Source organism: Populus trichocarpa, chromosome 19 (genome assembly GCF_000002775.5).
Source record: "Populus trichocarpa isolate Nisqually-1 chromosome 19, P.trichocarpa_v4.1, whole genome shotgun sequence".
Classification (NCBI taxonomy): domain Eukaryota; kingdom Viridiplantae; phylum Streptophyta; class Magnoliopsida; order Malpighiales; family Salicaceae; genus Populus; species Populus trichocarpa.
This window is the reverse complement of record NC_037303.2, coordinates 9,870,194-9,884,933: the sequence shown is the minus strand read 5'-3', so window position 1 is coordinate 9,884,933 and position 14,740 is coordinate 9,870,194. Positions and strand designations below refer to the sequence as shown.

General features: G+C 32.2%; 1 protein-coding gene and 1 long non-coding RNA gene across 4 annotated transcripts in view; both read right to left on the bottom strand.

Annotated features, from left to right (window-relative positions):
• Nucleotides 1-3,570, bottom strand: part of LOC7459246 (uncharacterized) — a 105,638-nt gene extending 102,068 nt beyond the window's left edge. For all 3 annotated transcript variants that reach the window (XR_008058181.1, XR_008058182.1, XR_008058180.1), the window contains exon 1: nucleotides 3,421-3,570. This is a non-coding gene — a long non-coding RNA (uncharacterized LOC7459246). The remainder of the gene's footprint in view (nucleotides 1-3,420) is intronic.
• Nucleotides 3,571-6,330: 2,760 nt separating this feature from the next.
• LOC7459245 (rhodanese-like domain-containing protein 7) lies at nucleotides 6,331-10,010 on the bottom strand. Its single transcript, XM_002325456.4, has 5 exons — nucleotides 9,592-10,010; nucleotides 8,792-9,043; nucleotides 8,570-8,668; nucleotides 7,338-7,613; nucleotides 6,331-6,884 (listed from the first exon to the last, which is right to left on the bottom strand). The coding sequence occupies exons 1-5, from the start codon at nucleotides 9,976-9,978 to the stop codon at nucleotides 6,504-6,506; spliced, it is 1,395 nt and encodes a 464-aa protein (XP_002325492.3). The 5' UTR covers nucleotides 9,979-10,010; the 3' UTR covers nucleotides 6,331-6,503.
• Nucleotides 10,011-14,740: the final 4,730 nt, after the last annotated feature.

The following is a 14,740-nucleotide window of genomic DNA, read 5'->3' as shown; positions in this document are numbered from 1 at the left end:
ACTTCGAAGAGCTGCACCCTCTCCCCTCCCCTTGCTCGAATAAGTAACTGCTCTACATGGTACCTCACATTCCCATTAGATACTTTCCATGCGAGCTGTTTTTGTATGATTTTATTACTAGGTGGGTCAAATCTTTCGTTCGGACATGCCCTGAAATGTTAGAAAAAATCCATGCTGGATCTCTTTTTTGGGGCTAAATCTGACGACCACCTCCTATCTTATTTCTTAAGACTTGTAGGCATACCACGTCGCATTCCAGATTATTCAAATGCTTATGCTGGATGAAATGTTTCTCCAAGTCCTCCTACGTATTTCTTAGGGACTTCTAGGAGAGAGACATGAAGAGAAGGAAAAATCAGGGTCTGAAAGAATCTCTCTACATGGTTTGCAAACGTACTGTCAATGGTTGTGACTGGGACTTCACAGAAGATCCTTATGAGAATGTCATACGGGAGCTGATATGTGACATGCCATGGAATGGTTTGCAGCTATCTGCTGCTGCTTCAGAGTTCAGTTACCATACAAACACTAAAGCTTGATCGAGTTGGAAAGCCAAGAGGGTTTTGATCTCTCTTTGTGGTCTTTTCAGCCTTTTATTTTTCTAAAGTATTTGCGTACGGATTAACTTTTTCAATGCTAAGCACAAGAAAAGAAACATTTCAAATTTACCAACCAGACAGGAAACATGTAAAAAGACAGTACCTAGCATTGCATTACCATAGCATGAAACTTCAAATACTATCACATACAGATCTTACAAGCTCAGGACTCGAGTACAGTTTTTTATCAAATTTTTTGACTTGATTCAATTTCCTAGAGCCCTAAATGTCTGTCTACACATCATTTAATTAAATATCAAGTTGAAACAAACGGTATATTCGAATACTGACTAGTGTAGCTTTTGAAGTCCTTTTTGAGGAAAGGTTGATAGCTAATAGTACAAAAACAAAACAATTAAAAAATAAATACTATACTCCAACATGGAAGACAAGAAGAGTATATAATTATATTGAAAAAGAAAATGTGAGAAAATAATTTTTCAATCTAGAAAAGAAATATAATAAAGACTTTTTATCAAGTATGAAAACAAAATTTAATAAAAAGGAACAAATTATAGTTTCTCTAAAAGCGAAGCCACTTAACAAAAATTGAATACATTGATTAATCTACCACATAGGCAAAGGATACAGCGATAAAATTTCACACCAGCATTATTTAAATCTGTGAAGAAGTAATCTACCATTTGTACGGTTCTATAATTAAGTAGAAACTCAAATTTTCTCCACTGTGAATCACCCCAACACACTTAACCTCATGATTCAAGAGGTACTTGCCGTCTCATTTCCTTTTGGCATATTTAGAGAGATTTAACACTACTTACCTTTCACACAGCAATTTAGAAACTGAAAGCAATGCATATGGGGGGAGAGACAAGCCAAAGTACATATAACAAGAAACAAAAGCGTTTAATTCTCAAATCATTGTCATGAATAATGCCAACAAGGACTCATCAATAAAGTGCAAAATTAAACAACATTATTCATATAGACTTTGTTCATGGTTTTTCTCAGCAACCTGAAAGAAGAAATCAGAAAGCTGTTACCAGAAAGTTGATTCTTCTTCACTTCTCTTCAGTGTTTGCTTTCTCGAAAAAGGTCTTTTTAATCCAATCAAATGGCTGGAAAAGAAACAATTAAAACTTTAAGGTTTCATGTTCATAAATTGAGGAAAAGAGACACTATGGACAAAACATAGTTTGCAAAAACATTTTCTTTTTGTTGGAGTAGAGAAAGCGCATTTGCTTATGAAATTGAAGGACCACCTGTTGAGATATTTAACTTAGCCTACACATAATCAACAATAATGTTTGATAAACAATTTCTCAGGTTTAAATCAGCAGTTAAAGCACATTTCCATCCATAATCGTCAAAAAAAGTGAAACAAGAGCATTTCTATTTTATATGGGCAAGCAGACAATCAGATTAAAAACAACTATGCACCATCGACATACACGAAACATTTCTAGATTGGGGGGGGGTGGTGTTTATTACAGCAAAATTATTAAAACCATAGATTAAGAAAGGATGTCATTCTAATGCCTGAAAAGAATACACTAAAGCTTTTGTGTGTTCTCTATTTGAATAAGACCAATTTTATAGAGTATGTAACTTCTATCACAGGCTCAAGTTCAGCTAAGAAAAAATGGATCAGGTTGAATTGGAACATGGAAAAATTTTAACAAGCTTTCACCACCACTTTGAAAAAATTTATTATGTGTAAATATGTTAGATATCTGTAACTTTATAGGTGAAATAGTATCTTAAAAAAAGAATATTTTTTTCATCGCTACACAGAGAAAATATTTTGTTGTGAATGAATAAGATATTAAGTAATTGTCAATGCATAAATCATAATTCTTGACACGGATCTTTTCAACCAAAAAAAAAAATGATGAAACCTTTGGTCACAATAGAAAATGAAGTTATGTGGATTATTCAAGAAGGAAAACAAGAAGATGATGAGTTTATAATCATTATGCATATTGACATTGACCCAACAAGCCCCATTAGTCTAACAATATGGAGTTGCCCATAAATGCCAAGCCAATGAATGAGGACAATCCCATTCACTATACTTTTCTATGTTCAAAGTTTTGATCAATTCCAGAGTGATGTTAAGGGCAGTAATGTATACTCGAAGTTTTTAATAGTCTAAACCTGATATCTCTAATCTCCACATCAAAACCTTAGATTCATATAGATTCATACAAAAGTTTTGAGCACAGGATCAATTAAGTGATGTTAAGGGCAGTAATGTATACTCGAAGTTTAATATGTTGATCAAATGGATAGACACACAATAGGAACAGCAGCTAATACCAATCTGATGCCATGTCAGAACACAACATAACATATGGTAAAGAGACAAAGACAATGGGGTCAGAGTGCTTCCGAAATTCACTCCAAAACAGTTCCAAAAAACTTCATGTTTTGAAAGCACGGAGATTCAAATTCAGTCCAAAACTGTTCCAAAGACATAAAGTAAATTGTCTCTAAAGGTGTTGGAATGGATCTCTTTCCTTTCAAAAGAGAAGTACAGATAGACAATAACCAAACACTAACTAATCAAACGCAACCAGAATGAACAAAAAGAAAAACATGGCTCTACTACTCCATCATAATTCTAATCAATCTTCTATCTATAAATAATATATAATTCCAAACACCCAGTTTATATTATTATTTCTCTAATCTTCCACTTGAAAAGAAAATCAAATTACAAATCCATAAAAAAGATCCATCTTAAATATAATTACTTTTTTGTCATTTCTCCACCAAAAATATAAAAAATAAAAATCAGACCTTGTTGATTTATGAAAGAAAAGAGAGAGATCGTATCGAAGTTGAGATAGATCTATACCTGGACAAGCCATAGAGCGGTGGTGCCGGCGGCGACACCCCAAAAGGCGGCAGTTTGGATATCGGTGGATTGGAGGCGGAGTCTGGGACTCAAGAACTTGAACATTGCGTTTTCTCCTGCCATTAATTCTTCAATCAATTAAGTTTTGGAAACAAGGAATTGTTTGTCAATTCGCTCACTGTCAGCGTCTCTTCGCTGTAACCACGCTTTATATTCACACCGTTGGATTGCTCTGTATTTGGAAATTGATCCCAATTTGGTCCTCATATTTACATTTTGTTTCATTATGGTCCAAATCATTCTAGTCCTATTAGTCCTGGAGCTGCTTGTGACTTGTGCGCTTTCCCTTAAATTTAGTTTCGTTCTATACTTAGATTTATGGGCTCGAGCTACACCATGGTCAGAACTTTTTTTTATTGTTAACAAAAATTGTTTAGATAATGCATGCGTGTTTTTTTTTAAATGAAATTCGAGGTATAAACCCAACTAAGAAAAAAAACTAATACATGGATCAACTTAAAAGAAAAAAAATATATGGATTAACTTAAAAAATCAATTTAAAAAATTTATCAAAGTAAAAAATAACAAGAAAAAAATTTAATAAGAAAAAAAACCTAATGAGGATGAAATTGTAAGAAAAAAAAATTAAAAATGATTCCAAATAAAACAGATAGCAATAAAAAAAATAAAGACCAATTGAAAGATAAAAAAAAAAAGAAATTGAAAAAAATATAATTTTATGGATTATTTAGGATAAAAGAAATAATAATCAAAATGATAGGGACCAAATATAAAGGAAAAAATAATTAAAGAGGCTAGCCTAAAATTTTGAAGGGGCTGGCGCAGGATTTTAGGTGGAGAGAAAGAAGGAAAAAAAGAATTGTCGACGTCAAACTAGATATGTGTTTGCAACAAAAGATGACATTTAGTAATTAAATGACCTCGCACACACCGTCCAAAAAGCATAAGAGCCAACACCTACTAGAGCTTGCGTGACATACATCAACGAAGTTTTTTAAAAAACATTAAACATTTATTAAATTAAAAATATCCTTGAGTTATCTTGGCATTAACAAAAACAACCATAATAAAAAGATCATAAAACTTCTAAAAAAATAGCCTTGTTAATTTGTTAATTTAAAGTGTTTTTATTTGAAGTAATTCGCAGTGTTTTTAAGTTTTTTGAGTGTTAAAATAAAAAGAGTAGTTTACCCTTAAACAGCTTGAAAACTACATTGAATCATGATAAAAAGATTATATTGCCTTCAAAACCAAGCTCAATAATACCTCTTCCTCCCTTAGTTCTTGTTAATAATAACGAATTAACTGGTCAATTTTCAGGACAAATGATGAAGAAAAAAATAAAAAATAAAAGTAATTAATTTCATCAAATTGTTTTCAAGATTTTATTACAAATAAAACCTAAAAATCACATACTGAAATATTCGAACAATCTAATTACAATTTTGTCTCAATGTAATCGGTTATTTATCTATGTACTCTTTGATAAAATAAAATAGAAAATAAAGAAAGCTCTCTATGCTTTTCAGATTGGGACTAAACATGAATTTAAGTCCTTATAAATGAACGAGCAAGGAGACACATTATCAATTTTAATTCGTAGCCTTATATCAATCTCTTCTTTTATATAGTTAGAAATAAAAAAAAATCATGTATTAGGTGGTCCAATAGTAGGAGTATAGGACTAAGGTGTTTGCTCTTCGTGTAATTTCAGGTTCGAGTCATGCGGTTGCTAATATGATGGTCATTAGAGGCTTACATAGTTATTAACTTCAAAACCTGTAGGATTAGTTGAAAGATGCACAAACTAGCCTAAATATCAATATTAATCAAATAATAATAATAATAATAATAATCAAAGACATTTGATTGGAAAGCGCTTTGACTTAGTAAACCTAATTCTTAAATCCAAGGCCATTTGGGTTTAATGTAATTGTGTACTTTCTTGCAAATTGCGTGTAAACAGTGACCAAGTTAAGAATTTAACAATGAGGCAGTAATGGACTCAATCATGTCTAAAATTGGAGGTCTTACATCACAATTTTGATTTTGAATCAAGAATGTAATTTAATGCCAATTTATTTTTTATATTTCAAAAATATTTTTGGAAAAGTTTAATTTTTTTTATTTCAAGTTAAATTTCTTTTAATGTTTGATTTGATATACTAATATTAAAAATAAAATAAATATTATTTCAATACATTTTTAAAAATAAAAATATTTTAAAAAATAATATAATCTTAATAATTCACAAAGAACGTTTTTTTTTAAATACTCTTCATTTGATAATACCAATAACACTATCACATTAAGGTCATTGAAGATTTACCTAGTCGTTAACTTCAGAACCTCAAAAAATTAGTCGAGATACACGTAAGCTGACACGGACATTCATAATTTTTTTTTAAAAAAAAAAACACTGTAATAGCGTGACTTTAAAACCAATTTATTTTTACATTAAGGCAGTAATGGACTCATATCATGTCTAAAATTATTTTTAAAAAATATTTTAAAAAACAATATAATCTTAATAATTCACAAAAAATATTTTTTTAAAAAAAATACTATTAGTGTTAGTCTCATCATCAGTTGAAAATAGCAACACTATGACAGTAAAATCACTGAAAATTTACCTAGTCGAGATAACTTCATGAACTCAAAAACTTAGTCGAAGTGTGCGGACACCAACAATTAAAAAAAAAAAAAACACTATGACAGCGTGGCTTTAATTATTTTTCCTTGCCTAATATTAGCTACATTAATTAAATAACCCCCTCATCATAGTTTTCATCTTTCTCCATTCCCAAGAGATTGCGCCAATTTCTCTTTTCTTTCTCGCCTTTTTTTTCATCAACTCATCCTTGGTATGCTTTCAGCAAAACAAAATGGTCAGTCTAAAATCCCCATACCACATCTCTTCATAGACATTTATTCATGGCGAAATGGACAAAGTGCTTTTGAAGGGGAAGAGAGACAATCCACAGCAAGGGGAGAAAATATAGAAACTTTTGGAAGCAAGTTCCATCGAAACTATCAATGTTATATCTCGTCTTCCACACTTGCTAAAATGTACTTGAAAGCTGCTGTTTAGCATCACTGTTGTTACTATCTGGTTTAAACGTGGGTCGGCGACCCTTATCAGGACCCCCAATAACGCCCCAAGTTTCAAACTGCCTTTGCCGAGCTCTTGCCCTCTCCTTCTCTTCTTCAGATTTTGATGAAACACAATAGGGACAAGAAACTCCATATTCCCACTCCGGTGCTTCCATGTCAGCGTCACTAACTGGTTGCTTACATCCATAGCAAAGCTTGAAAGTTCCCTGTTCCAAACCATGCTCCACTGAGACCCGTTTGTCGAAAACAAAGCACTCACCCTCCCACAAGCTCTCTGACTTTGGAATTTCCTCAAGGTATTTCAGAATCCCACCCTCCAAATGATAAACCTGGCAAAACAATTATAATTGAAGGATCAAAATATCAAAATACCCAACCAAAAACGCTAACACTGCTCAAATACAAACAAAATGCAAAAACATCACAACAAACAAACTGAGGTCAGATAAAGGCAGGCACTTAATGCTGTTTGGCAGTGGTAATGCATTTTGTGAAGAACACAACTAACATATATCTCAGCAGAAAACCAAAAATAGTACTAGATGTATAATTAAGTCTGAACTCTGAATCTAGAAAACGAAAGGAAATTAGCCTCTGCTATTACAGTGCATGATTTGTGGATTCATTAAAAATTAAAACCTGAACACACTATAATATTAATCAAAAGATCACCTTTAGTATGTGACCACAAGGTACAAGATCATGTTTATCAAACACCATACAATCAACCAGTAAGTTCATCAAAATGCATGGCAGAAGAAAGAATTCAAATAGAAAATCACCTCTTTGAAACCTTTATTTAGGAGAAAACTCGAAGCCTTTTCACATCGAATTCCTCCTGTGCAGTACATTGCAACTTTCTGAGGCATTTTCTTGTTTGGGCTCTTTGTTTCTTTATCAGTGCTTCCGCCAGAACAGTTCACCTCATCAGTTTCTGCATGTTGGAACTCATCTCCCACCCAAGATGGAAATTCACGAAATGCTGAGGTACAAGGATCAACAGCTCCTTTGAACTTCCCAATTCTAGTTTCGTAGTTATTTCGCACATCAACTACCACCTATGCATAGGATCAATTACAAGATCAGACTGTAGAAAGTGGGAAAACACTATTAAATTAAACTCCAACTATGCCCTATGTATATTAACACCTCAATCTAGACAAAGAAAGAAAGGGAAAAACACCAAAACTCAATTCTAAACTTAATTTTTATGGAGCTTATCATATCCAATTTTGACAATCATATTTGATTTGATGTATTGAAAGTTTAGAAACCAATTTTCATTGTTGTAAACTTAAGCTTTGCATGAATACTGTAAAATCAATTATGTTCGATTTTATGTATTGAAAGTCAGAAACAATTTTTTATTGTAGGAAACTTAAGCTTTGCATGAATGCTGTAAAATCAGCATAATATAATCAATTCTAACATGGTTGGAACACACCATTACAATTTAAATAAAAAAAGACTCCTGACTTCATCTGTCAACAGCTTAAAAACACGTGTGTTGTTGCAGTTATAATTACAGCTGCTGAACAATAAACCATAGCATGCAATGCTAAGATTGACAAGCCTTTTATCTGTTTGTTAAGGAATAAAAAGCAGAAAACATCAAATCCATCCATTTAATAACAGTACTTAAACAGAAAATGCCAACTTTTAAACATGTCAAAATCTAAAAAAATTGGAATAGCATCATCTAACTCACAGAAACACCTAGATTAAAAAAAAGAAAACTTGCACCGTGTATGGACTAAATAATTATTGAGATGAAAATTTGTGGACGATTAACAGAAATAAAGTTTAGCCATATATCAATTCACAAACACAACCAACCCTAACTAGTTTCGGGGTAAGGGTAAGTCTTAGTTGAGTATCTAAATTCAACCTCTTTCTTTAAATAATAGGAAAAGCAAGCACGCGGTGTGAGACACTCGAAATATCTTAAGATAGGGAAAAAAAAACATTATAACAAGCAGCAGAAAAAAATGAAATAATATTATATTATACTCACTGTATCCGGATCACTAATCAATGCATTCCAGTCCCTTGGCTTCACATACTTCCCAACCCTTTCATTAGGTGAGATTGAGGGCATTCCAAGAGTAACAATCTGCTTATTCATAAAGAAAGAACAATATAGGAATAGCCTCGTTATACAATACATGAGATGTATTTCCCATAATCACGAGTCTCTCCAAACAAAATGAAAATTCTCCTGTTTACAAAGCAATACCTCCTTTTTCAACTTGACCCTCACATGATCCCAGCGGAAGGGTGCATCTTCCCCTGCAGCAAGAGGAGAACCACTTGTGTGTCCATGATGGATAGCTTCCTCCTCGGGACTAACAGGTGACTCCACTTGTCTTAACCCCTTTAGCCTGTCATCACTTTGGATGAATCCAAGAACATTCTCCACTGATTCCCAAGTCCCACAGATACTGCCATTAATTCCCTCTGGTGCAAGAATGATCCCACCTGAAACACGCTGAAAAGCATCAGCTTGGCAAGGTGCGAACACAATGGATGAACTTGACCAGCAGAAGAACAATGTAAAGGGAAGTGCAAATTACAAGGTCAGACACGTAAATACTATCCAGCCTAGAAAACAAAAATCTAAAATCTGCTAAACTCAAAGCAAAAAAAGGATAGTCCCAGACACTACAGGTTTGGCTACCATGTCCTATTCCAGATTCGTTTATTCTTCCATTTTAAAAGAAAATTTTTTTTTCTAAAAAGAAGCGAGTATCAGTAATTACTGCAAGATTTAAGATTGAATGCGCTCCCATTTCTTAATAAAAATAAAATTGCTTTTATTGGCAACATCAATGATTCCTAAAATCTCAAAGATCCACTTTCTTCATGCCACATTCACTTGGAAAGTAAACTACGAAGCAACCACAGCCTATAACAAGACAATTAAAAAGAAAAATCCCAAATTTACGGCATTACAATTCAAATACACATCAAGATTAGATACTACATAAATAAAAAAGAAAAAAAAAAACACGAAAGATAATGATAGAAACAAAGTACCAATTCTTCACAAAGCTCTTTTAAGGGCTTTCTCATGTCAGCATAGTCTGGAAAATCAGCGAATTTGTAGAAAGAAACCACTACAAGAGTTGATTCTGGGTTCGAGTTATTGGATCCGGGTGCGCCCGAAATGCTAAGTTGGTCTGTGCTAGGAGACCCAGAGAAGCAGCTGGAGACTGTCATGTTTTGAGGTAATTTGTGTGAATTTGAAAGAGAGACCTTAGGGTTATTAGAGAAGAGTAGAGGGTGATTATGATTTTGCGATGAATTAAGGGTTTGGGTGGTTGATTTCATAGGAGTTAGAAATGTAGGGTTAGGGTTTAAGGTCTGAGGTGATGATGACAGCATCCTCAGTAAGAGCAATGGAGGTGAACAACCCCTGAGCATAGTATAAGGCTGCTGCTGCTTTGCACTCCTACTTTATTTTATTTATATCTCTGTTGGCCCATTGGATGTTCTATGCAGTAAGCCGATAACAGTGTACAAACACTTTTCAAAATCTATTTTTATTTAATTATATAATAATTAAAATAGATATTATTAAAAACAAAATATAATAATTATAATTTTGTGAAAAAAATATATTTTTTAGTTAAAATTGTCTTCAATGTATTTTTTTATTTTAACAATAAAATGTATTTCTATTAGTAGCATTGTTTATTAAATAAAATCTAATAAAATATTTATAAAAATAAATTTAGTTAAGGAGAGTTTTATTCTAAAAAAAAAAGAAAAAAGATAAGAACATAAATGCAATCATGTCTAGGTGAAGACATTCTGCTTTCTCATTTTGAATAACACTTATAGTAAACCACTCAACGTGAGAAAGGTAGTTTACAAAACAAAAGTGACAAACTAAAATAGTTGATTTTGGGAAGTAGGATGGTTGTATAGGGTGATTGGTTGAATCTTTCCAGAAAATCTCTAATGCTATTATAGATTTTAGGGATTTTATGTAGGAAATGATAAATTTGATACAATTTAAGAAACCTCAATGTCGCGACTAAAAACCAAAGCTCATAGTTTTTAAATTAAAATGATTGGTTGAAAGGGTTTGACATGTTGTATATGTTTTAAAATATAACCGACTGATTTTAGATGAAAAATATTATCATATTCGACATCACGACAAGCCAAATAAAAACAAATGCTTGGTTTTATGTTTTGAAAATTGGGTAAGAATAGAAAAAGAGGTCGTCATCTAGTATTATGATTATTAGGGATCCTAATTGATCTTTAGAGATCTAAGATAGGGGACTAGTTATGCTAAAAAAAAAGATATTATCGCCCTAAAATATATTATCTAAGATAAGTTGCATTGTCACTTGTCTTTATTTATAATTATTTGTTATGCTTAATTTACCGATGGTTTATCTATATAGGTTTACTGCAAAGAGTTAAACCCTGGATATGTTTTATGCTTATCCATTCTAAAGTCCTAGTTGTTTTTTTTTACTCCTAAAAGTTTTAGTAAATTGACATTTCTATGCTCATTTACTCCTAATCATGACTTGTGATTATTAATAGTTTATCAAGCCATGACAATGAATAATTGGATGGGATTTTATCAAGCTTATTGAACTCATCCCCAAGCCTTAAGAGGAGATATCTCTAAACATCTTGTTTATGCAACAATGATCCATATATAACGACCCATTCAAGTTCGTTTATCATATAGTATCGGGATTCACTCGTAATTTCTGTTGAATGAGACTTTTCATACCCCAATTCTTAAATATTCGAGCAATAATAAATTTTTAGGGTTTATTTACTCTGAAGCAGGATCTAGTGACACTGACATTTAAAAAATTCTAAAGAAATAATATTTTTGATGTGTCATCAACAAATATTTGACTGAAAAGAAAATTAATGTTATTGTTTGATAACTTAAAACCCACAAACCAAAACTAGGTGGGTTTTAGAAACCTTAAACTACCGTGTATAAAACAACACCCAACATCCAAACATTGCATAAGCAATATTGATAACTATCGAAAAGAAAAAAAAAATTGTTCATCCCATGATTATCACACATTGCCATACCATACATGCATCTATTATAAGTCATTAAAATTGTCGTTGGGCGATGTCAAAATGGTGTGCTATTTAGCCTCCTGAGAGGGTGTTGGAGAAGGGAAGGTTTTGGAGTATAATTATAAAGTTATGATTATAAGGTTCAAAATTCGTCACCTGATATTATGGGTTACTAAGAAACATATGGTCTGCAAGAGTTCAGGTAAGGGACTTGTTGTACAAGGGGAAGATGCATCACCCCCAGTGCACCCTACCTAAGGTAAGCTGCATTGTTGTTTGATCATTATTCTAGGTCAAGTTTCTATTCGTTGGTCTCATCTAAGGTTCAATAAAGATCTTTTTTCATGAGGAAGTCTCTACCTTATCGGGTTAAATCCTTACCAATCTAAAGTCTAAATTTTAGTATTGCATTTATTTCTTTGTATCTTTAATACCCAAGGGTATAATCTATCATGTAGTTTTACACATCTAAATATTAAAGTCTACATCTAAACTCTAATGTAAAATGAACAAAATGATTGGTGAAGGGTTTTTGACATTTTGGTCAAATCCTAACGAATAACCATAAACTAATTACGATATCCATTTTTTTGCATTTTTAAAACATAAGAAAGATGTAACTTTTTTTGTTTTTTTTATGAAAACATGCTTGTAAAACTTTTAGGATCTAATCGTATGCATGAAAACAAAATATATTTTTTTGTTTTTTAAAAAGAAAAATTAATTTAAAAGTTTTGGGATTTTTTTGAATTTTTAAATTTTTTAAGAAATGTTTCGGAGAAAACCAAGTATTTTAATACCGAATCTATATCTTACAATATAAATATACAGTTCAATATTATGCAAAATTGGTAGAAAAATATGCGAGATAATACAAATTTTTTTGAAAGGATTTTTGAAATTTTGGAATATTTTTGTTTTTTTTAAAATATTATATATTATTATAATATTATTATATTGGGTTGCGCCTGGCTCAGCCAACTGGGCAGGACCGAGCCGAGTTGGGCTGACTAGCGGCCTAATAGGCTTTTCTATGCTTTTTTTAGGGCTGGGCTTGGCTGAAACGGGTTTAACCCAGTTTGCATCTGCTAACAGAAGCCAGCAGTTGCAGGACGTGAATTCCTGCATGCAGCGAAGGAGTAGGAAGGAGAAGAAGGAGCTCACCTGGCTCAGGAGTCGTGCCTGTCGTCACTAGTCTGGCTGAGGACGGTGGAAGGGTTGGTGGCTCACGGCAATGCTAAGGTGGTGGCTAGGTTCTTGGGGTGCAGGAAGAAGAAGAAGTCTGCGATGGAAAGGGAGACTTCTATTGTATAAAAAAATAGCATTTTACTAGTAAACAATCCATAAACATTCCAAACGACTCCATGGTCTCACCACCCTGGACCTTTACCATTACATCACTAATCAAGAATAACATTCAACAATAGTATAACAGAACATATATACCTCTATTTTTATTTCCTTTATCCATAATTAATGCCTTAACATAAACACACAATTTTATTTTATTAGTCAATTATTGAATCCATCTAATAATCCATTAATAACTCTGCAAGTCAATCATATTAGTGTCAATAGCTCCACTCCGAGTAGCTTAGTTAATCAAATATCTCAGTAGCCAATTACATTAACGTCACTAACTCCATTAAGAATAACTAATCAATTTAATTGTCTTGGTCATCAATTACATTGACGCAACTAACTCCATTCAAGATGGCTAGTCAATTTAAATATTATGGAGGTCAATTACACAACGCCACTAGCTCTATTTAAGATGGCTAGTCAAATTAGATTTATATAAGGATGTTCATTGTTACGGTTGATCACAAATCTCTCTCTCTCTCTCTCACACACACACACAAATTTCCATCCCTGTAGATATATTCGCATAACAATATTTATTTTCCTACACTACTTTTCCTGCCTGTAGGCAACATTCACACAATAATAATACTTTTCTTACCCATATGCAATATTCACACAATAATAATATTTCTCATACCCATAAATAATATATCTATGCTCGTAGACAGTATTCACACAATAATATTTCTCATAATACATGGTAGTATAAAATACATATAATGTCTATTGTATTCTAGCATTATAAAAATTTAAACAATTAAGAAACCCTTACCTTGAACTCCTGATGTACGAGATCTTGAGAAGTCAGGTCCCACTCTAACTCTTTTCCTACATCTCCCTGAATAATAATAATAATTAGCTCTCATATCGCTAATGTAAGTCTAATTATAGAAATCTTTATATATCTCAATATCCCTAATTAATATTCATATATCACAATTATCAATTTAAACCCTCACTTAAGACTTTTACCCTTCCACATCCCAATCTCATGTTTAATACATCACAAATCAACAACTAATATTTATCAAATGCTTAAACACACACACACACACACACACACATATCCTTTGTATTTAATTAAACACTTATTGTCTAATGATTTTTTCATATATATATAATTCATCTCGATGTCCATATATTTTGTTAATGTACACACGACTTAATTTTTTTTCAATGAATTTTAATGTCCAGAATCAACTACCAAACACACTAATTAACATAATTTCACACAAACATTAAAATAATTCAAGACACAACTCAAGTCTCTTCTATTATCTATGGTTAATTTCTTCCTAATATACCACACTTACACTTCCTTCTCATGTAAAGAACATATAATTTTTTCAACACAACTGAAAACTCATTTTAACACAATCTTCCTTTCATATTCATAAGCTGTAAACAAATTCCCATCATTTGTTTATTTTCTCTATCATGGTTGGTTCTAAGAATGAGAATTTTTTCTTGGTTTATTTCAAACTTCTTCATAACTTCTTCTTGTTTTCACCCTAATTAACACTCATTCCATGATTGTTAAATCAATTTCTAACAACATACTCTTTTACTCAACTACTTTCATGAACCCTAAAGTTGAAAATTAAGAGTTTTCTAATTCTTTATACAATTGCTCCAATTCAAATCATTTCCATGCACTCAAAAAACCCAACAACAATAATAAATAAACCCACATGAACCCTAATTTCAAGAATTTGGGATGTTTCCTCCTGGATTTAGCTAATGAAATGAA

Bases quoted from the DNA above. Each gene is read 5' to 3' on its own strand.
- LOC7459245 (XM_002325456.4), bottom strand. From the start codon at position 9,978: ATGCTCAGGGGTTGTTCACCTCCATTGCTCTTACTGAGGATGCTGTCA. The intron at 9,044-9,591 runs GTACTTTGTTTC...GATGCTTTTCAG, and splicing joins AAGAGCTTTGTGAAGAATTG to CGTGTTTCAGGTGGGATCAT. The intron at 8,669-8,791 runs GTATTGCTTTGT...ATGAATAAGCAG, and splicing joins GGGTCAAGTTGAAAAAGGAG to ATTGTTACTCTTGGAATGCC.